The following is a 24221-nucleotide window of genomic DNA, read 5'->3' as shown; positions in this document are numbered from 1 at the left end:
TTGTTCATGATAAAAATAGAAGTGCAAGAAATAAAAATATGTAAATAAATAAAAGAAACGAAAGTTACTTCACGAATACACCACAGCGATACACAGGGTAAGATGTTTCTGCACCACTTTTCTGGTTTTCTTTCAGTTTTCATTTTTTTTTTTTTTTTCTGTGAATAAGGCCTAGAGGAGAGTCAGCTTGAAAGTACATAAGTTTATTCAGAAATTAAATAGAAGTAAGAACGATGTGATAAGTTTGCTGAATTATTTTGTATCCAACAAGTGTAATCTCATTTGCGTGACATGGAGCTACGAACAGAAGCATTGTTGTGCAAAAACCATACTACGCTTTTCTTTTTCGATAGTTTTCTGTAATTTCACTAGTAATAAATTATAGTCGGTCTCAATTGTTCTGGTCCCTGTCAACAAAATTGCCAGCACTGCTCCCACGTGATCTCTGAAGATTATGAGCATCTCCTTGCTATTAAAGGATTGATAGTAACTTGTCAAGAAAAGGAGTGGGGAGTTGTAGTGCGTCTGTTATTTAATCTGGTATTCAGTTTCTTGAGTTATAATGATGAATCCATGTCCTATTCTATGTTCATTGTCTACCGAAGAAACCCCGAATTTTCTTGGCATCGGTAATAAGTTCACTGGAGTTGGTTATGGTACTCAGTTGCGAGCGTACGGGAAAACACCATGCTGTCACTTTCCACACATGTAAGTTTTCCAGTGATATGTTTTTCCACGAATATTTTTACTGATTTTGAGTGCCGTTTACTTCCTGAATGCGTTATATGACGATCTGCTAGTAAGTTGGCTACAGTTTCTTAATAATGCTCATAAATTGTTGGCCGAGATTGGCCGAGAATATAAGTAGTTTCACGTCCGTCTACGTTTAAATTGCTGATGCTGCTTTAGACATCATAGGATGGAGTATCTTTCCCATAAACTAACATTATTTCCTAGATAATTTATTTTGGTGTGCGCTGCTAGACCTGATAACCACTCTGTACTTCACTGACCTCATCGTCACAGCTTCCTTCATCTTTAAAACTAACACAGATGATTTGAGTTCAGAGCCATAATGTGTATTGGAACACATATAAACATGCATCTTTGTTCATGTGTAATTTCTTTGTCGTAACAAGAAGCTCTAATGAACAAACTCTGTCTTCGCGCTGTGGCATTCATTTGCTAAAGAAACCAATTTCTCTTGCTTAAAGGTGGACATTTTGGTATACACACGTCTATAATTTGAACCCATTTATGTCATTGTTACGTTTCATATGTTGTTCACCTTTCTTCGTATTTATTTTGATTTGGGCCGCGGTGGAACATCTAGTGCATAGAGCTCAAGCTTCGATCCCAGCTCATGCCAAGTGAACTTTGTGGTGGACAAACACCGCTTGCAGTTGTTTTCTCGGGGTTCTCTCGTTTCCTCCCACTTTCTTCGTTCCACAATTTCATTCATTCTCATCATCATTGTTTCATTTAGCGAACACTGCATAACCGTTGGACATAAAACTGATAGATTTCATTTCATTTTTTAAAAATTGCCTTCTTGCTACTGATGAGGAAAGAAAGGTCAAGTGAACATATGAAAGAATTTAGCTGTAATAAAGTCTAGCGATTATCGACCAAAGTATACATTTTCTGTAAAACACGTAGATCAAAATGATAAAATAATATAAGATTTTTATGATGACTTTGTCAAATGTAGTAGGCACTCTAAACACTGAAAGCCCACTCAGGTTTTCATAAGTTTTTCTTTTCTTCTTCCTTTTTCTCTTTCTTAATTCTAAGTTTTCAGAAATGTTATAATCTGTATTTAAATCTATTTCAGTGTCTTTGGGAAGTTCTCGATCAGCCACACCTGCATTTTCTCCAACTGGCCAAGCGTCACCGTGTATTACTCGGTCACCAATTACTGTCGGACCCCGACATAATCTTTTTATGCCTATAGTGAGTCCAGCTCAACCAACAACAGTCCATGGGAACCTGGTGTCACCTGGTGGCCATAAATGGAAGCAACAGTCTGAAATGTCTTCACCTGTTCCACCACACTTTATGGTGACCACGTACCAGCAACAAGTCATCAGGTAAATATCCAAAGATTGACATATTTAGAACGATGTAAAAAGTATATACTGTCTAAAGTATTGTGATCCGTGATATTCATGATACTAGTAGGAATTTTACTGGTTATTTTGTTTACTTGTATTTCCGGTCATCCCTGAAGTTAAAAAAAAAAAAAAATCGTGGTAATTGTTGGGCACAAAGTGTTTACAAATGTGATACTTGCAGTTACCAAGAAAATGAGAGTTAACCTGTGCAAATAAGTTATAGTGATGATATAGATTTATGACAGTTTGGTTGAAGATGGATATGATTTAAGATTATAAAGATATAAAGAAGTATTTGTTAAGATGATGATATGAAATATAAATGTGAGTTCAAGGAAGATTAGATGTTATAGAATTAGAAGAATGATACGGTGAGGATTAAGAATAAAGGGATATATAAGATATTGAGTGTCTTTAAAATTATAGAAGGCTGTCTTGGTAGTAGTAACATCCTTTGTGGTATTACGATTTTGGGAAGCTAACAGTAGTGAAGATGGAAATGAGAATGAAAGAATATCAAGGTAAACAAGTAAAGAAATTCCAGATAAAAACAGCAGAGATATCGTAGAATTGCTTCTCCTCGATGGCTTAGCCTTGAAAGAATATTGATTCCTATAAATAATTGTTTAAACTCAGTTGAATGGGCTGCTTCAAGTGGGGGCAAACAATATAATTTCTATATGTATATAGGGTTCAATTTATTAGTGTTTGGGTACTGGGACCAGAATCTGTTGAATTCAAGTCTAATCAATGATACTGTAAATCGTGGTTTCCAACCAGTGTGTCGCGCAGTCCCATATGATGTCACCAAATTTTAGAATTTAAAAATCATGAAGCATTTAATAATTATTTGAAATCAATTTTGAGGCAGATTGTACCAGTTAACGCCTCTAGAGACAGCAATAATGTTCAATACTGCATAAATCACTACTTAATAGAAAGTTATTGACTTACATCATTATAATTTGTATTATTATTAATACTAAATCAAACAAGTGTGTTGCGATGTCTTTAGTGTATAGTAAAATGTGTCGTTAGTTAAAAAGTTTGGGAATCACTGCCATAAATCATAACACACTTTCCTATGAAGAGTGCTTTCGTTTTACATTTATCTTTACTTGAAGAAGTACCTATATGCCCAGGTGAATGTCTATACGTGGGAACATAATCTAATGTAAATTTTTAGTTGTATGCAGTCCAAATTAAATTAACCGAAGTTGATAAATTAAAGTTGACCTGTAAACCATGTTCGTCATTCTTTCTGTGTGTAGCGTAGCAGGACTGCATAAATAATGAAATTTTGGGGAACTCTAATAATTAAAGTTCTAACGTACTAGAAATAAAGGTGGCAGTAATGTAGTTCAAATGAATTTGATATTAAAATGTGCGATTACATAAAGATTTTTTGGTTTCTGGTATATTTTATTGTTAATTCTTAACTTCGCACTCACTTTCGTGAGCGGCGAATTTAGGCCATTAGCGTTTATCATGACAGGGACAAATAGCTTAAGTGTTGATGTTCCTAGTGTATCTCCCGATCATGCAATCTTTCCGGTCTAATGCAGTAGCTCAGTTATAGAGTGCTTAGCTGTGGTGCGAAGGCTCCATATTGAATCCTAGGCCCTGCAAGTTTGTGGTGGACAACATCATGTTTCTGAATATTCTCAAGTTCTCCCAGTCCATTTCACTAATTCTTACAAAACAGTTTGCGTGTATTTGTCCCCATTTTATATTGACTATCTGTTTATGATACAAAATTGTCTTAACGTTAATTGTAATAGTTAACAATTACCGCTCCGGCACATTCACTGCCTGCTTACGTGCCTGGCTTTAGTTGAAAATGGATAATGACGGAGATGTTGAACTTGAACATGCTTTCTGTTTATTATGAAGACAAGGACCATATTAAATGTAAATAAGTTGTAATTACTTATATGAAAGTACAAGATCCATTCAATAAATAACCAGAAAAGTTGTATAAAAAATACAAAACTTCGACCCAGTTTGTGCTTTATTACTTTTTGGTGGTGTCCTAGAACTATTATCAGATGGGCCTTGCACGCGTCTCTCGCGAACGGGATGCTCGGAATCAGTGAAACAAGGTAGCGGCACCCTTGTAGGTTTGCACCAACGTGGAGCAGCGGAGTATCAAATATTTTGAAACCCACTTCTCACCCGTACACTTCCTTGAACATCAGTACGCAAATGAACAATATGGTGGGCTTATCCGATACTAATATTCATCTTTGCTGCAATATCATTCACCGTAATACGCCTGATTTCCCGTATCAACTCTCGCAATGTTGTTCTCCGTTACTGCACAAACAGAGCGTTCTAGGCATGGTAAATCTTCAATACTTGTTACATTCCGTTTGAACTTATCTGCCCACTTGGTACACTTGTGTTCGTCTCAAAGAACTTTCACCATATTGCACTACCATCCGACTGTGAATTTCGATTGGTTTCAACCCTTCAGCTAACAGAAATCTAATGACATTCCGCGCTGCTTTACGTTGGTGCAAACCTGCAAGCGTGCCGCCATCTTGTTTCACTGACTTTGAGCATCCCGTTCGCGAGACAGGCGTGCGAGGCCCATCTGATAATAGTTCTAGGACACCACAAAAAAATAACAAAGAAGCACAAACTTTGTCTAAGTTCTGTATGTTTTAAATACAACTTTTCCGGTTATTTATTGAATGGATTTTATATTTATTCCATTTAAAGCACAATATAATTTATTAACTTACAGTTAACAACATGAGCACAGTGTATAAACTACACACAGTGGCATCTGTTTACCTTTAGGACAGTGCAATATTTACCAAGCTTTATCTGCCAAGTCACATGATACAATTAACAGGTCGTAACCATATTTATATGTGAGCATTAACATTTGTGTAACCACAAGTTATTATTATTATTAAAACAATTTTAACCTATAGCACACAGCAAGCTATCTGTTATAGCTCTTTGAGTGGAGGGGCCGACGACAACTCATAAGGCATAATTGTGGTACATTAAAGTCTTATTTCATTTAAATTCTTTTGATATCATTAGTAGTTGATGTACAGTGTATATATACTTTTTTTTTTTTTTTAATTACAGACCAGAGTTAGTTCGTCCTGGGCCTATGCAACGGGAACCGCAGAACATGTCTTCCCTGTCTGTTGGTTCCACGACAAGTGTTATTAGAATCTCCCCCAATAATGTGAGAGGACCTGTCCCTACGTGGTCAGTTAGTAACGAAGCAGCAGCGTCGTACTCGTCGGAGAACCAGCAACAACATAGTGCAAACCAACAGCAAGGACTAATCTTGCAACATGCTCTCACCAGTTCTCCAGTGGCTGAAGTGAACTCACATAATGAAGTGAGAGTGAACGAGGGAGCGTTGCCGTTAAGGTGTAAACCAAACGTGACCGTAGTGACAGTTCCGAAGAACGAACCGAGTGAAGGTGAGAACACAATCTATTGTGTTGTGCCACAATCTACTACAATAGAAAACACTAGGAAAGTTATAAGTGAACAGTTAGAAGAGAAACCGACCACCCAGTGTTTAATCGTGGAGAACCATCATAGTTTGCAAACGGCTATTGAACATTGTGACAAGCCAACAGTGTTACAAAAGACGAGATTAAACGCTACTTCGGCGTCACCAGAACCCATAAGCAATACAACTGGTGAACAACCAAGTTTATTCCAACGTGTTATTGTTAATCCAACTCAGTTACTGCCTGTCCTTCCAGTCACGCCTAAATCTTTAGAAACGAAAGATACTAATGGAGATATTGTGGGTGAGTACATGCCTTAAAAACTAACCTTAACGCAGAGTAAATGGTATAGCATGTATCCTTCTGATTTCTTTCTGTTTGTTTGTGTCTTGCTTTTCTTTCAGGTTTGTGTATAAACCTCGCTTTTTACAATATGGCGTGTATGCATCCTCAGTTTTACAGGTAGCGAAGTCAATAATGATATGATTGAATAAAAAACTTTCCAGTGACATCATGATCTTAAAATTTCCCACACAGTTTTGTTCCATCTTCCTTGGTAGGTCAGAGTTAGTTACTGAAAAATGTTCTCACAGCGCAAACTGTATAACGTCATTTTGTACATACAAAGGGTACTAAGAAAGTGTTGCAATATAACAGCAATGTGTCACAGGAGTCTGCTTCTTGGTGCATGCTGAGACATGTTCATGCTTGCACAGTAACCGGTGTACCAAGGCAATGGGCTGAGTTATTCGTTAGCAGTGATAGTCTAATAAAATGTTTGCCATGGCGTCTTGGTCACGAAATGAGATACAAGCAGTTTTGCGGTATAACTTCGCACGTGGCTTAAACGTAGATCAATGCATAGAAGAAATGACTCATGCACTGGATGATGTCTGTCCACATCGTACGACTATATTCAGGTGATACAGAGAATTCTAAAGGGGAAATTTCACTCTGGAGGACGCTGAGAGGACGGGATGGCCACGAACGTCAGTTACGGAGGAAAATATTAGTGCTGTTAGGAAAATGCTTGACAAAGACAAGCGAGTGACCTACCAGCAGATTGAGGATACCTCAGGCCTAAATGCACCAGCAATTCGTTCGATTCGGCATGTTGTTGTCAATGGGTACCGCATAGTTTGACTGAAGAGCAGATGACAAAACATGTAATATAGTGCTGGAAGATGCTGCAAATGTTTAATAAAGAGACAATCTTGATATATGAACAACATCGTGACAGGTGACGAGACTTGGTTGTACTATTATGATGTGCCAACCAAGATTCAGAACAGAGTTTGGGTCTTTGATGATGATGAGGATACACCTTTAGCTGTCAGAAAATCCCGATCAGTAAAGAAGAAAATGATAGCTGTATTTTTCAAATCGAGTGGAATTGTGGAGCGTGTCGTTTTGGACACACAAAAGATAGTCGCAGCTAAGTGGTACACTGAATAGTACTTTTCTAAAGTCATCGAATCTATGAAGAACCTACGACCAAATTCAAGGATGGACACCTCATTACTCCATCATGACAATATTTATTCCAGCTCACCACCTGAAAGTCTGCACCGAATATTTGGCCACTACAGGACTGAAACGTTTTGAGCATCCTCTTTACAGTCCAGACCTTGCTCCATGCGACTTTGCACTGTTCCCGTATGTGAAAATGAACCCGAAAAGGATACGGTTTTCCAGTGATGAGGATCTGAGGGTTTGGGACAACGAGTATACGTTACTCCCTAGTGAAACTTGGCGAATCCGATTTAACGATTGGATTCGGAGGATGAAGAGGTGTATTGAATGTAATGGAAATTAATTTGAAAAAAATTAAATAATAAAACTGTGTTGCAAAACTTTCCTAGTATCCTTTGTATTTGTAGGCTGAAAACTGTTGAAGAATGAGATCTTAAAACTTGAAGAACAGGAACAGCTATTCTTCAAAATTCCTAACGTAGAATATAAGTTTGTCTTTTTTAAGGGTATTGACCTTATCTTTAAAAAAATCTGCAAATAATTACAAGATGACATATATGTTTTGTGACGTGAGGAAGATAGGAGTATCTATTCTAAACAATATGGAACAATTTTAATAAGACATAGTCAGTGATAAATTTTTTGTCTAGTTCTTTAAAAAGACGCACCAATTTATGTCGTTAAGTCAGTTACGATACCTGGGCGGCTCTTTGTCTGTGTCATTGAGCTACGAAGTCTCAAAATTCAATATTTGAATATTGTATGTAAAATTAGAGGGCAAGTAAACCTGGTCAGTAGATAGGGTTATTCGTAAATATTTTTTCTTTAGTTACAAATGAAATTACATGCTTAAAACCTTTTGCCTTTTAGCGAAGAGCTATTGCAGACGGATGACGCACTTGAACTAGGTGATGCATAGTTAACATAACTGTCCCGAACGCCATTTTTTCTGATTTTCTGGATTTCATTCTTTTTATCTCTCAGGTAACTTCTAAATTGTCCCGCGATGCTGGGTCAACAGTGAAAAACCTATGCCCGCATCGGAAGTCAAATCTGGAATGTTACTATGCTATTTGCCTACAGGGCAACTCAAAAGCAGGGTTGGCAAAAACCATGTTTTTTTTCTTTCTTTCTTTCTTTCTTCGAAAGTTTTTTTCGTCTTGGTGTTATTATGCAACAACGGGGTTATGCTCGAAGGAGTCACATAAGCTTAAAGCGAAATCCAAACTGCTTTTTGGCTTTCATCCGAGAAAAATTGTCCTCCATTTGGACTCGACACCGGGACTAATTGGCTACAAATACGATGAGTCTGCCGACTCACTCACGAAGCACTCCTGATAAATAATACGTTGTACTGATCTTTACATACTTGTAATATAATCGTCAAGAGTCATTTCAGAAGGACAAAAAGATAAACAATTGCAGAAGTGAAACCATTATATATATATATATGTATGTATGTATGTATATGAAAATCTGGAAACTCCCGCCTTAGCCATTGGGAAAATTCCATTATTGCTTGGTATGTAAAATTTTAAAGTCAACTTATCATAATCAGTATGTCAAAACCGAGGGATTAAATTACAAATTTAGTATGTAGATATCATTCAATAAAATTATAACTGAAGTCCAATCCAAGCAAATGTTGGAAGCTACGTAGGCAGTCGATAAATGTTACCAATTTCTCTCAGTATATTTAAGCAACCTCGGTTTCTTTATAAAACAACAGGCATGCAGGCAAGCAGAAATATACAATTTGGTGTCATTTCGTATGTTTAGGCTTAACATCCTTAGGAAATACCGAGGTTGTCAAGAATGCTTTCTCTTAAAGTGACACCCGAACCGCTACTTGGTTTACACTTGAAAGAAAGGTTGTGGTTCGACCGAGAATTGAAAATGGGACGCCTTGATTACAAGGTGAAAAGGAGATAAAATTAATGCAGATGGTTTGATATGTGTCACCATGAAGTTCACAAGAGTTTTTAAAGCATTTTTCGTTCTTTTCTTTTTTGGTTTAAACCAGTTAAAAAAAAAAAAAAAAAAAAAAAAAAGCTTGTTTAAACCAGCCAACCCTGCTCAAAAGTATACAGAATTGTATTAAAATTATTAAAATAATAATAATAATAATAGCTATTTTCCTTTGATGCCGTAAATTCTGTAGAATTAAAATTAATTTAGCAGTTCTGCACGCAAAGAGAACAGAATCTAAAAATGAAACTTGATTGATATTTTATATGCATATCAGGTTTCACTTATACAGGGTGTTAAGGAACCAGATCGACAGACTGTAAGAGGTGGTTTCTCACATCAAAATAATAATAATAATAATAATAATAATAATAATAATAATAATAATAATAATAATATTGTAGACCTGTGGAACATAACTTCTTAGGTATGACCGTCCGAAAAGCATGGAAAGATACAGTGCAACATGTGTTAGTTCGAACACGAGAAACCGTGAAGTAGTAGTCCGTACCAATGTAAAGAAAGTCACACATATGCTATCCAAAAATGCATATTTCAAAAATGTGTAGTGGGTGCACAAGGGATTGCCCACGAGCATAAGGAATTCTCACATATGCTCAGATTTCAAGGTAGGTCCAAAGTAGACAAAAAGTAATATTTGACAGCAGTAAATACATGCGTCGGTAGGTATTCGGAAGTGTTATAGATCGCCAGCTCAATTCACGGTTCCTCGTGTTGGAAAAAGCGCGTGCTGCAATGTAGTTTTTCACATTTTTGAACGGACTTATTTCCAAAAATATACACTTTCCTTACATACTCATATGATTTTCTTTCTTTTTTTCCTTCTTATTTTGATGTGAGTAATCACCTCTTACGTTTTTTCAGTCTAGTTCATTAACCATAATATATTTAAGGTCGCAGATTTCAGCAAATAATCTTCAAATCAATGTTCGAGTGGTAAATTATCCTGGATTTTGAACTTTTGCCTTGAATTTTTTCATATAAATGGATTTGTCATGTTAATGCAACTGAACGTTAGCATAATTAATGAATGTTTGTGAAACTAGTGAGTAATGTCAATGTTTTTAAAGAGTTCTTTTTTCTTTTTGCAGTGTCTCCATTTATCTCATTATATAAATCTTTTGTTTTCCAGCTATAAACAACTCTCAACCATTGTCTGTATATCCTTGGCAGTCTTTAGTGCCAATCTTGCCTGCAAGTTCAAACTCTCCTCCGCCATCTCCTGTTGTAACTGCTGCCGATAGCAGTAACACTACTGGAAGTAGTGTCGTCATCCACCACCAGTCGGAATCAGAGCCGAAACTAAATGATGATGCCGATTGCTCAAGGGATCCTAGTTTAGAACTCCCTACGATGGAAGAGGATGATGATGTGTTTGAACCTGAAGGAACCATCGAGTCCGCACCAGCGCCTGATGCAGCTGGAAAGAGACGAACTCAGTCTCTTGGGGCGCTGCCAAGTAAAGTATGTATTGAGTATACGTCCAACCTCGTACCTACTTACAAATTTCGTTGTTAGTAAACATACATCGAAAATTTCGATGATTTGTAATTATAATTTAGTTTCACTTAGAATTCCTTGGCTTTATAATTATTTGTTAATTTCATTAAAGATAAAAGAAAAGTGAATCCCATATTAAACTGTCGTAACCGTTCATAACTTTGTTTTATAACTTCTTTATGCTTATTTATAACATTTTGAGTGTTTTATTTCTGTTGTAATAATGGGTTATTATACAGAGGTTTTAAATACGTTAAAGGTACATGAGATTGGTTATAATAAATGTGCGTTACAAGAAAGAATATAGATATGTAGATACATGTATACATGATCGGAGAACGCCTACTTTCAGAGCTGTGAGCTGCCGAAAGTTTGGAAAATCAGGCGCCTTAAGCCTGAAAACTATGGGTTCCATCTGAAGAGATTTCATAACGTACACGCGAACTAGTACAAGTACTACCTAAATATCCATATTTACCAACTACGCATTTGGGAGGTAGGGTCGGATATTAGAAGGATTTTTGTTGTTGGTTACTCTTCAAAAATCTGTTGTGTAGACAGCGTTTATAAATATAGGTATTAAGATAGAGCTAATACAATTTAGCAAACCGCTTGAACAAGGTTCTACAGTTTTCAAGCTAGAAAACTTCAAAAATTGATTTTTCAAAGCGACTTGTAAGTCCAAAAAGAAACGTTTGTCAGTCAACGTTTACAAGAGCTTTTTTCTTTCATTACTTGTAACAAATAAATTTTCAGAGTTTGTTGGTGTTTTATCCTCCTTGTGTGTACATACGTATAAATGAGCAATTTACATTTGCTTCTCTTCGTATTCCTTATTCAATCGAAAGTATGGGAATTATGATACTGAAAATTAACTTTAAAAGAAAGTATTCTTAGTATCTCAGTAGTAAATTTTGTTCTTAGTGTTAACGCACAAGTATTACTAGTCGTGATATATTGCGTGAAGTATGATAATTATTATCATAATGCAAAATGTATATTATAGGTTTGTTTAAATTCAATTAAATTTCAGTTCTTTAGTGGCTAAGAGGTTAGCGTACGCGCCTTTAACGTGGGAGATCCGGGTTCGTTTCCCGGCGGAAGCTCATGTGGTTCGGATTCCACGTTAATCAGTAGGACCTGTTCCATATAGCCTTGCTGCTGAAAGGGATGTTAAACTCAAAATCAACTCAATTCAATCAAATTTCAGAAAGAATGTGTTTAAAATGTTCACAAAATATAACAATTTTTGTCACCACGAATTGCAGTATATGAACACTCCGCGTGTAAAAGAGTAAGTTACTTTCTAAAGAGTACTTAAAAGAATATTTTTAATAATATGGAACACAAAAGTAGTCTCTCTTTCCATGTTATTGTTTAATTGTAGTTAACTTACCAGATTTACCAGACTATAAAACTATCCTCTATTTTGAAGAGCCTTCTTGAGAATTTTTCTATTTTTAACAAATTCTAAATAATCAAAATAACAAATTGTATTATTGATATAAAATTTAAAAAAATAGAAAGTTAACATTACCTACTGTAAAAATTGTCTTACTTGTATAAAGTACAGTATAAAATTTTTTAAAAAGTTAATATTATCTGTTGTGAACTTGAGCTAAACCCTGTTCGGCCTAAGCTCTGAACTGCGATAAACAAAGCCACGTGAAACTAAATCTCGCTGATTTGCTGTTGGCCTACAAACGCTTGTACTTCTCCGCAAAATAGTTCATATGATTTGATTATTACTTTTACTATGAAGCTCCATATAAAACTACTACATTATTATAAATGACAAAAATATAATACAGATTATCTAATAATACTGCAATCGAGATTGGTTAATGAAACAATAGAAATAAACACTAAGCATGCGCAGTAATTATAGCGCAAATTCAACTGTGGAAACGTATTCTGCTTTTAAGTTTGAAAGATGTCTCACATGAATCCCAGTTCCGCGAGTGTTGTGGTGAAACCAACACGGGAAACCTATCCTCACTAAGCAACAATTGCTTACCAGATCAATTTAAACTCATCTTTCAAGTCTTTTTCTTTCTTTTCTGCTGCTGCCCTAAGTATCTGGACAACACGAGGAAGTATTGTCAGAATGCACGTGTATAATTTGCTCCTCCCCCTGGGAGTGGGAGTGATACATCACTAGCCAGTCGTATTTGTGATGAGCGGAAGAATACAAATATTTTGTTTATCGGAGTTTAGAGCTTACGCTGAACAGAGAATAGTTATTGGTTGCCTAAATTATAGCGGGAAAATAAGAACAAATAGCGGCAAAATAAGGTATTGTAAATAGAAACAAATACGGTATTTTACGGTGTATATATATATTTCCGAATTTGAAATCAAAACAAAAACTACAACAATGATATGTATTTTATACATAAGCTATTAGACAACGTAAAAACACTGACCTCAACTACCAAAGATTAATCTGCGAATGTAAGACGACCCCTATTTTTCGAATGACAGATTAAAGAAAAAAAGTCTCATAGTCTGGTAAATAAGATATTTGTTCAGTATTTATTTTTAGGTTTTAAGTTTTTACGGAGAATATCAGTCTAATATTAATGTGTACTAACAGCAGATTTTCCTCTTTCGTAGACAAAAGGTGAACGAATTAGACGTCCCATGAATGCTTTCATGATCTTCAGTAAACGACATAGAGCACTAGTTCATCAAAGACATCCGAATCAAGATAACCGCACGGTGTCCAAGATTCTGGGTGAATGGTGGTATGCCCTTGGGCCTGAAGAAAAGCAGAAATATCATGAGTTGGCATCTGAAGTATGTATAATTCGTATTAATTTCATACAAATAGAACGCCCACGTTGTTTAATGGTATACCACCGAACTCTACATACAAAATGAGTACCAAAACCTAAAGAATATATAATGTTAAAATTATTTTATAACATTTTTCAAAATGCAGTATTGGCCTGATTATATTACTACTTCAATGACTTAATCGAAAAATAAAAGTACTTAGCATAAAATACTGATATTACACATTTTAAAAATTTTAATATAATGGAAAATATTAGCAATTTAAAGGTTAATATCGCAATCAGGATTGTATTGCATACGGAAAATATACTCAGATTGATTTACCGGTAAATACCCCATTGGTGCGTAAATACATGAATATCAAGTTTGATAGGTCAATCAAATTGAACTATAACTTGATGCATTACCATTACTTACTTCCTTTACGATTTTGACGATTCATGTAGCGGCACGGCACGGCGTGTGAAGGGTTGAGGGATAATACAGATGCTACAGTTCAATTTATTGTGATTTTTTTTCCTCTTTCTCTCTCTCTAAAGTGTAAAGGCTAGGCTGAGATTACAATACGAGTATAGGTTTTACGAAATTGGTGTTAAACTAAAAATGTGATATATTCTGGCCAATACAATACAGTAACTAAAAATTTCGAGCTTATCATCATCATCATCATCATAGTAGGTATTTTGCCATTATTGAAAGGTCACTTGCTGCAACTGATAAACTTCTATTGCTCCAAAGTCTTCACCTAACCTCTTTGTCTTTGCGTGCGATGTTTCTGCTTTGATACCATCCATCAATTGTAACCTCCTTCAGCCCCTTCTCTTTCCTGCTATCATACTCTCTAGCACGTCCCTCATGATACAGTTCCTTCTTAGCCAATGTCCCAACCGGTTTCTCCTCCTCTTTTCAATATTGTTCTTTTCTTCCCCACCATTTGTAACAGCCTCAACAGAACACAACATTTTCTTTCTAGGATAAAAGCAGTTACTTACCTAATTGTATTCCTAGAAGCTGAAAAACTTAAGATATTTCGGATACGTGAATTAGCATCCTTTTCGAGATTCATAGACACCTAATAATACGTTAAAATACATTATTTCATATAGAAGTTTAAAATATTCCACTGACTGAAGTCAAAAACACGCGAAGAACATGTATTAAAACTCTGTGATCCTCAAAAGAAGATACTCGCTCACACATCCGAAATATCGGAAAGTTTTTCAGCTTCTAGGATTACAAGTAGGTGAACACTACCTTTATTTTGTAATATGTATTCCATGCGTTCTATCCCTTAACATTTCTTTCTACTTGTGAACATTTTGAAAAGTTCAGTGTTTTTTGGGGGGAAAGGGACTAGGTGAATAACATGTAAAAATTTAAAGTCAGCGTTCTTCGGTTAGTGTCTGGCAAATGACAACAGGACTGGTAGCTGAATTAATACCAAAAAAAGTATGAGAGGAGTTACAAAATTTCTGAGCCTAACTAGAAGTGAAGCACCAGAGAGTTGTTAATTTTCAACATAGTTTCCTGTCATTTCATAGCACTTTACCCATTACTGTTTATGCTGCTGGAAAGAAAGCTATGATTACGCAGCTTCGGAGGCCTGCATTACTGTTTGCCCTTTAAAAGATAATCTATCATCATCACCTCTTCAAATTCCAGAAAAGAGCAATATACATCACCTTTCTTGGTGATAGCACTGACTTGACCTTCTTTGGAGGTTTGGATGGGAAAAGTTTCCACTGCTTGGAACTTAGTTTTGACTCGGATTGGTAATAGGGGAGCCATGTTTCTCTGCTGCTATAAGTTGAGTCAGAAAGGAATCTGGATTTGCAAGGAAAAGCTGAAGATAATCCCTTGAAATGTTGCGGCTAGTCATCTTTTAGTCAGGGACTAGAAGTTGGTACTCATCCCGATTAAATTTCTTTCATTCCCACGTGCTGAGGGATAATTCTGTCAGCGCTTTCAGTTGACAAGCTCAGTGTCTCCGCAGTCTGCCTGATGACCAGGCGGCGATCATTTGTGACAGTGCCGTAGACTACTCAATGTTTTCGTAGGTTAGTGTTTGAACGGGCCTTCCTGATCGAGAGCGTCTTCAATGTTGTTTCTCTCTCCCCTAAATTCAGCTGTCCATTTCTACAGTTGGCATAAGAAGGGACACTATCAGTTAATGTAATAATCAGTTGACGTGGACATTGTGCGGTATTAAACACTTGTTTATAGAGATATTCAATAACAACTCTCTGCCTCCAATTTCTCCATTTGTTTAAAAGTCACTCACTCCTGTCTTTGCCTGTAAAAACAGAAGAAGTACAAAATTTGGTATGACATCTTATAAAGGTTCAATAAATAAGTCATAAAAGTTTTACATACATTGTTATATTATTCCTTAGTTAGACATAACAATTTTGTAAAAACTCTGGATATCCCTAAAGTTCTACATTTTTGGCTATAATATTTCTCTGTTAGACTAAAACTTCTGTAATCTTCAGAATCCCCAGGCACATAAGAAAGGTTAATGGTTGTTAATGTTTAAAAAAATGTACCAGCCTTCACATGTGTAGTATAGACTATATAGTATCTTAAATCTTGGTATACTATTATGTTCTTTATCACAATAATCCAATTGAGTATGTAATTATTGACTGCTTCATTGTCTAATATTGATTGGTGTGTTTCAGGTAAAGGAGGCCCATTTCAAAGCTCATCCTGACTGGAAATGGTGTAACAAAGATAGAAGGAAATCGTCCACTGGATCCTCAAAAGGAGAATCTCAAAGTAAATCAGGTGGTACGGAAGAAGTTTCGGGACAGGAAGCAAACAGTGGCCAGGCGTCAGAGAATCAACCAAGTCAGAGTCCCACTTTCTCTTCTGGAGTACTTCAACCACCTCCCGTTCCTCGTATTGTAGTTGATAGTGAAGAGAATAAGGAGGTAAGTCTAGTCTAAAGCAACGTACTTCTGTAGATATACACTATGTGATCAAAAGTATCCGGACACCTGGCTGAAAATGACTTACAACTTCGTGGCGCCCTCCATCGGTACTGCTGGAATTCAATATGGTGTTGGCCCACCAATAGCCTTGATGACAGCTTCCACTCTCGCACGCATACTTTTAATCAGGTGCTGGAAGGCTTCTTGGGGAATGGCAGCCCATTCTTCACGAAGTACTGAACTGAAGAGAGATATCGATGTAGGTCGGTAAGGCCTGGCACGAAGTCGGCGTTCCAAAACATCTCAAAGGTCTTCTATAGGATTCAAGTCAGGACTCTGTGCAGGCCAGTCCATTACAGGGATGCTATGGTCGTGTAACCACTCCGTCACAGGCCGTGCAGTATGAACAGGTGCTCGATCGTGTTGAAAGCTGCAATCGCCATCCCCGAATTGCTCTTCAAAAGTGGGAAGCAGGAAGGTGCTTAAAACATCAATGTAGGCCTGTGCTGTGAGTGTACCACACAAAACAACAAGGGGTGCAAGCCCCTCCAAGAAAAACACGACCACACCATAACATCACCACCTCCGAATTTTACTGTTGGCACCACACACGCTGACAGATTACGTTCACAGCACATTCGCCATACCCACACCCTGCCATCGAATCGCCACATTGTGTACCGTGATTCGTCACTCCACACAACGTCTTTCCACTGTTCAATCGTCCAATGTGTACGCTCCTTACACCAAGCGAGGCGTCGTTTGGCATTTACCTGCGTGATGTGTGGCTTATGAGCAGCCGCTCGATCATGAAATCCAAGTTTTCTCACCTCACGCCTAACTGCCATAGTACTTGGAGTGGATCCTGCAGACACAGTGGACCTAGAGGAATGTTTAGGAGTGTTGAAATCTCGCGTACAGACTTCTGACACAAGTGACACCCAATCACCTGACCACGTTCGAAGTCCGTGAGTTCTGCGGAGCGCCACATTCTGCTTTCTCACGATGTCTAATAATTACTGAGGTCGCTCATAATAAGTACATGGCAGTAGGTGGCAGCACAATGCACCTAATATGAAAAACGTATGTTTTTAGGGGTGTCCGGATACTTTTGATCACATAGTATATATATAATTACGATATGTATTTTTAATTCACAATAATAATAATAATATAATAATAATAATAATATAATAATAATAATAATAATAATAATAATAATAGAACTATATTGAAAGTTGGGAAAAGGAAATGTAACAGCGAAGCAGGCACGAGTTTTTCGTATTCAGCAGTAAAGCGAAAGCTTGTAATTACGTATTTTTAAAAAATGTTCTCGAGCATTTTTTTTTTATGGGCAGTTAAGTTTTAATTTAGCGATGTTAAGCTATATCTTTAACTTTTTTTTTAAACTAAAAATTCAAATAAAGAGAAAACAAACTAATTTCTGTACTATCTATTTTATCTTTCCATCATTATGTCGTAGGACATTAGCTAGAAAGATTTCTTTCTTTTAAGTAATTGGTATGACGCTCAATCAAATCACATAATTTTCTTACGGTTGATTATGATGATGTAGGTTTCGTGTGATGTAAATGTCGTGCTTCACAAATATCAGATATGGTGGACAAACACCGTGTGCGTGGGTTTTGTCGGGGTTCTCCCGTTTCTTCATTCATTTCTCATCATCGCCGTCTCCTTTACCGTACACAGCACAACCATGGGACGTAAGACTTAAATATTTCATTTTATTTCAGATATCAGATACAGAAATTGACTATTGACCTTCTCAATTAAATCACTTGAAGAGATATCTTATAATTAAGCTTAAAGGAACTTACTTAATCTTCCCTATGCTGTTACGAATTCATTTAATAAATTATTAATCGTTACTGACTATGCCGTCAACATAGTCAAGAAACACGTTAAAAACAAACGAAATATATAAACCATTTGCCATATATTATTTAACTAAATGAAACGACCGAGGGCATTAGCAGCTCTTAAAATTCGCTTGCTGGAATAAACACATTAGCACTGTGAGGTCAGTCATATTTTTAATTAAAATACAAGGATTTAGTGGGAATAAAATGAAAATAATTACGCAGATAATAACCATGCACACTAACGTATTATTACTTGTAAACAGTCGGTTTGTAATAAGGATTCGGTTTGAAACAAATCACGGAAGTTTTCAGAATCCATAATTTTAACAACGGTATTGCCTTCTAAGAACATAGAGGAAAACTTAACATGACATGAAGTTGTTTTAGAACTTTCTCGTGGCTGTATGGTTGGTGTACGTGCCTTCAGCGCGAAAGAGCGGATTCGATTCCCGGTGGAAGGTCATGCTGTTCGTATCCTACATTAAACTATAGACCCTTGTCTCATATAACCTTGCAGATGAAAGGGACGTTAAACTCGAACTAATGAACCAATTAACAAGAACGTGTACTACAGTGATTGAATTACTGTGAAATAACTGACAGGAATTGCTAATGCAGTTCGCTGATAGTTCAGATTTTTATTTTATTTTATTTTTTTATTTTTTTACCACTGTTATCTTAACAGCAGTATTGCAAATACATTTTTCTCTTTTACGTACTTCATTCAGCATTGAATAGTGTAGGCATGTTGTGATACTATTATCAATCTGTAACATGTTACATCTTTGTCAGTTTCCTAGGTTTTGTTGATGTTATCGATCTTTTTGTGCTCCAGGTGACACTTGAAAAATAAAGAAAATAATGAAGAAATAAATGATGGATTTAAAACATCGATAAAAGGGTGGTAAACTCATCATTGCAGTTGATGTCACCTTTGTCCGTTGAGTAGTACAAACATGACAGCTTTTGTGATATAACAGAGAGTGAAAAAGTGCACTACTGCACTGAGAATCGTAGCATGTTCTCTAGTTTACCGTGTCGGTGCTTTAGTCATTATGCCCCCCCTCCCCCCTTTGAATAGCTATGCATTTTATCATTCTTGAAATTGATGCTCAGCCACTCAGATCATATACAGCTCCTGTTGTGTTTGGACAACGGAGAACATCTCTAACTTTGAATTATATATTACTAACAAAATACCTGTTCTTCGCACGGGGAGAATGCGTTTCATTTTGGACTAAAGTATTAATGGGGGCTAAATTAAAGGGGGGGGGGGTAGATTTAAACGGCATCAGAAGTGTCACTGTTCATCTCAGCGACCCCGAAAACTTCTGATTCTACACTAATATCATTTTCGATCATTTTTTATATATCCCTCCTCCCCCTAAGTTACGTGGCTGAATTTGATTTAAACGGATCGAAGTGTCACTGTTCGTCTCAAAGACCTCGAAAAATTACGGATTCGACACTAATATCGGTCATTTTCGATCATTTATATATATATATATATATATATATATATATATATATCCCCCTCCAAAAGTTGTACCGTCAAAGTGAAATTATTAAAAAAAAAAAAAAAATCCTAGGCCCAAACATCATCTATGTGGCAAATTTGATTGAGATCAGTCGGGTGGTTCAAGAGTTATTAAGTCACAAACATAGTTATTTTCATTTTTATATATATAGATACGTTAAATGTAGGAAATAACCAATTTTATATTACACTAATTCCTCTATAAGTGCAAACTAAATGTACAAAGAGTGAAAAATCCACAACTGAACTGAAAATCGACCAGGTGTATGGCTGTTAAGGCAGTATTCTAAGTAGCATAGTGGCTAATGGATAGGCACGATAAGCTTGAGACACGGGTTCGATTCTCGGTCTAGTCGGTTCATTTTTCTTTCATTGAATTTGCACCAGTAGATTAATTAGTGAAGGAAATCGGTTATTTCCTCCATTTATGACGTACAATGACAAACTTTTACTTTGGATGTTACCTTCTGTATAGAAAGTCGGTCCACATTTATGAAAACGGAGTGGAACGTCCGCCAGGGACGCTAGAATCGCACAGACAGTAAGCACGGCAGAGCGATCAGAAACCAGTTATGTGGAGAATTCGGTAGCAGGAAGTGAAGTGTTCCGAGTGTAAAATGCCTCCAAAAGTGACCCCATTCTGGGAGGGGTATATCACCGCTCTTTCCGACATCGGATACAGCTACAGTGCAATTGTGAAACGGTTCGTCCAAGGGTTTCACCATTTCCAAGAAGAGTATTGCCATTGTACTCAAACACAACAAAAATGCTCAGCCAGAGGAAGCGGGTGTGCGCACAGTGGCACGAAAACAACAACCCCTGTCCTAAACGTACAATGAATGTGGTTCGACAAGTGCAAAAGTTGGTGACCCAGGAGAATCCGCCGCCACAAAGAGACATTGCCAGGAGTGTTAGAAGATCCAAATCAACTGTGCAGAGGATAATCAGCCAGGATGTGAAGCATAAGCCATGTGTTCACACACTCACAGCCAAACACATTCGGGAACGCAGGGTCCATTGCAAACGGCTCTATGAACGGTATTTAGCAGTTGACAAATGGAAATATGTTGGTCACGTTAGACGAGGCCTGGATTTGTCAAATTCCAAGCGGGTTCGAGCCATTTACTATCATCCAAAGGATGCCAAGGACTATGCCAATTGGTCCGCACGTGCCGCGAAAGTTTTCCCCTTGGCTTCATGTGTGGTTGTAAGTTTTTGTCATAAAGGGAAACTTCCCTTGCATAGAGTTGCATGAAATGTGGAAATTAATGCAGCATACTATCAACAACACGTTCTGGAACCATTATACCGGCAGCATACTCCGTCGTTGTATGGTGCTGAGGTGTCAAAAGTATTTATTCATCAAGACAAAGCAGCCAGCCACACGGTTCGAACAAGTGTGGCATACATGGCCCGCAAGCGCGTGAAACTGGAATCCATGCTATTCCATATTCAGACATCCCTGTCAAGTCTCCCGACCCTGCACCAATGGACTTTTGTGCTTTCAGGTATTTGAAGCGAACGATTTCCTTACGTCGCCCACACACATTGACTGGCTTGTGGAAAGTTTGCAAGGAGGAGTGGTCCAAACTTGAACAGAAGCCTACTCCAATGGAAACTTCGGTGTCGGGCTATAGTTTATAGTCAGAATCATCATATCGAGCACAACCGCTGGTGGAAATATGGCTTTACGCCCTAGCGTAGGGGACACAAAATCGTTTCCATAAATGTGGACCAACCTTCTGTATTTTACCTTGGAAGTGTCTCAGTACTTACTATCGAAGCACAAAACTCTTAATATTAAGGAAACAAGGAAGTTGACAGATTATTATAATAGTTTACTACTATAGTGTATCCAGATTAAAAAAAAAAGAAAAAAAGAAAAGAACGTATATTCATACTTGAAAATAAGCACTACCTTGTAGTTTTTCTTTTTATATCTTTGGATCTTTTGTGAGTCTTCCTAAGCAATTTTCTCGTTGCTAATCCTTTTCTTGATTATTTATCCACGTGGTGGACATTCCTGAAGCACTAAATTTGAGAAGTGACGAAAAACCAATACATTTCTGTGTAGTTTGTGGAACTCCACACATCTTCACTTTCGGATTTCTAGTCTTGAAAAATGAATTACAAGCATGTAAATGATATAGATAATTATGTACTAAAGTATTTCACTAATAACGGACAGAACTAGAAATATTCCTTCGAAATACAAGATTAGTGCTTATTTCAGTTTATTGTTTTTTTTTTTTTAAATTTTATTTATTTATTTATTTATTTATTTAATTCAATTAATTTCTTTGTTTAACATCCCACAATTATGCACCAAGACTAAAGAAGACACTGGTAATGATATATATATTTGGTGGAAGGACGAAAGTGAGAGGAAACGGGAGTACCCCGAGAAAATCCACGCACATATTGTACGTGCTTATTTTAATTTATTAATATGTATCTTATAGTGTCCATTAGAAAATATACAGGATGTTTCAAAACAACACCGTCAACGTTATTGAGATGATTCCTGAAACCAAGATAAGACAAAAAGTATAGACTAACCTGGGTGTACAAATGCTTCCTTTCCGAGTTATAGGCTGCCGAAAACATGAAAAAATGAACATTAAAGGTCCATAGCTCCAATACTATTGGACCTACCATAGTCGGGTTAAGACTTCACTTAGAAACTAGTATGTACCCTATCCAAATATCCAAGTTTCAGAATCCTGCGATACTTCTGCAACAATTTTTACAGAGGTAGTTGGTAAGTACTTCAAATTTAATCCCGTAGCCAAACTCCCTCTATAAAAAATGTTGTGTGAGTACCTTAGGATTTTGAAACATGTATTTTTGGATAGCGCACTATTAGTTCCTAAGTGTGGTCTTGGCCCGACTACGGTAGGTCCAATGATATCGGAGCTATGGACCTTTAAAGTTCATTTTTTCATGTTTTCACCAGCCTCTAACTCCAAACTCCCTCTATAAAAAATGTTGTGTGAGTACGTTAGGATTCTGAAACATGTATTTTTGGATAGCGCACTATTAGTTCCTAAGTGTGGTCTTGGCCCGACTACGGTAGGTCCAATGGTATTGGAGCTATGGACCTTTAAAGTTCATTTTTTCATGTTTTCACCAGCCTATAACTCCGAAATAACTGATTTCTGCACTAAGGTTGGTCTATACTTTTTGTCGTATCTTCTTGTTAGGAATCACCTCCCAAACTTTGTCGGTGTTGTTTTGAAACACCCTATATACTTATTTATACTTGTTTAATTGAATATTTATTTACATAAGCTTGTGACGGCTCTGTTCTAGGATGTCAGATCGATAAAGAAAGAACCGTCGGCAACGGAAGACCAACAGCAAAATGGCAGCAGTGATGATAGGAAAGTGAAGTGCGAGGCTGGTGGCCTCGGAGACGATGAACTGTCTGATGATGACCATATGGTACGAAATATTACGATATTCAAATGCAACTTAACACTAAATGCATTATACTATACATTAATGTATTATTTTTCTTAGCGCAAAATCAGAACCGACATTAGTAAGTACTAAAATGTTTTTTTTGTAAAATCCACAAGTGACTATAATTGCGTATACCTCAATTTAAAGTTTTAATGTTTCAAGGACCAAGATATAGGAATGCCATCATGTTTATTGACCAGTGCTAGTGGTTTTCAAGTCGCCAGTTTCATTCATCATAATTCGTGGGTTATCATCAAATGGATGTAAGGTGAGGAAGGAGTGGTTTCTTTATTTGGGCAAACTTTTGGGGATAGGTAAATTTTATTTGGTAGTTCAGCTTGGAAAATGTCAGGAGTAACTTTACTGTTGGGAAACAACTTGAATCTATTGTAACTTTATATTCTTAATGTTTTCAATAAGAGGGAAAAAGACGAAGATGCACAAATTGTATTGAATGTAGTCAGCGACTTGAAAACTTCGAGCAAAGAGCTGAGTAAGGATATTTGAAATTAAATATATTCAATACGCACCATTACATTATGTCAAAGTAAGATATATATTTTTTTCTTTCTTTCTTTTCTGTTAAAAGTGTAATACAGTGAAACCTCCAAATAACAGACATTATTATATCCGTACATAAGATTGATTGATGATTGATTGAGGTTTAGTGAGGACGTAGACATCGAGGCTGTTTGTCCCCGTCACGAACCGTAAATGACAGATGTCCGTTACAGAGAGGTTACACAGAGTTAAGATAACTCACACCTAATGAGATAGTTGTGTTGATCGGGACGGGGACAAATAGCCTCGATGTCTACGTCCTCAGTAAACCTCAATCAATCATCAATCAATCTTATGATGATTGATTGAGGTTTAATGATGATTTAATGGAAATAAATTAAATCCTACTTAATCAAAGATAGTTGCACACACTGCTCAAAACGCGGACATAGTAGTAAATGTAAGTACAGGTTAATATCGAAATACGAACTCAATGTTCGAATTAATGGGGGGATGAGGAGGGATATCCACCCTATAAA

At 36.7% G+C, this 24221-nt stretch overlaps 1 protein-coding gene across 3 annotated transcripts in view; it reads left to right on the top strand.

The window, feature by feature from the left end:
• Window positions 1-24221, top strand: part of cic (Putative transcription factor capicua) — a 117093-nt gene that overhangs the window by 45319 nt on the left and 47553 nt on the right. For all 3 annotated transcript variants that reach the window (XM_081758660.1, XM_081758659.1, XM_081758658.1), the window contains exons 8-13: window positions 1835-2090; window positions 5220-5905; window positions 10197-10528; window positions 13181-13363; window positions 16045-16296; window positions 23029-23160. In XM_081758660.1, the coding sequence (XP_081614786.1) occupies window positions 1835-2090; window positions 5220-5905; window positions 10197-10528; window positions 13181-13363; window positions 16045-16296; window positions 23029-23160 (1841 nt within the window). The remainder of the gene's footprint in view (window positions 1-1834; window positions 2091-5219; window positions 5906-10196; window positions 10529-13180; window positions 13364-16044; window positions 16297-23028; window positions 23161-24221) is intronic.

Source organism: Thermobia domestica, chromosome 5, assembly GCF_964235325.1.
Source record: "Thermobia domestica chromosome 5, izTheDome1.hap1.1, whole genome shotgun sequence".
Lineage (NCBI taxonomy): Eukaryota > Metazoa > Arthropoda > Insecta > Zygentoma > Lepismatidae > Thermobia > Thermobia domestica.
Note: the sequence above shows the minus strand (reverse complement) of the source record. Positions and strands in the feature narration are given on the sequence as shown.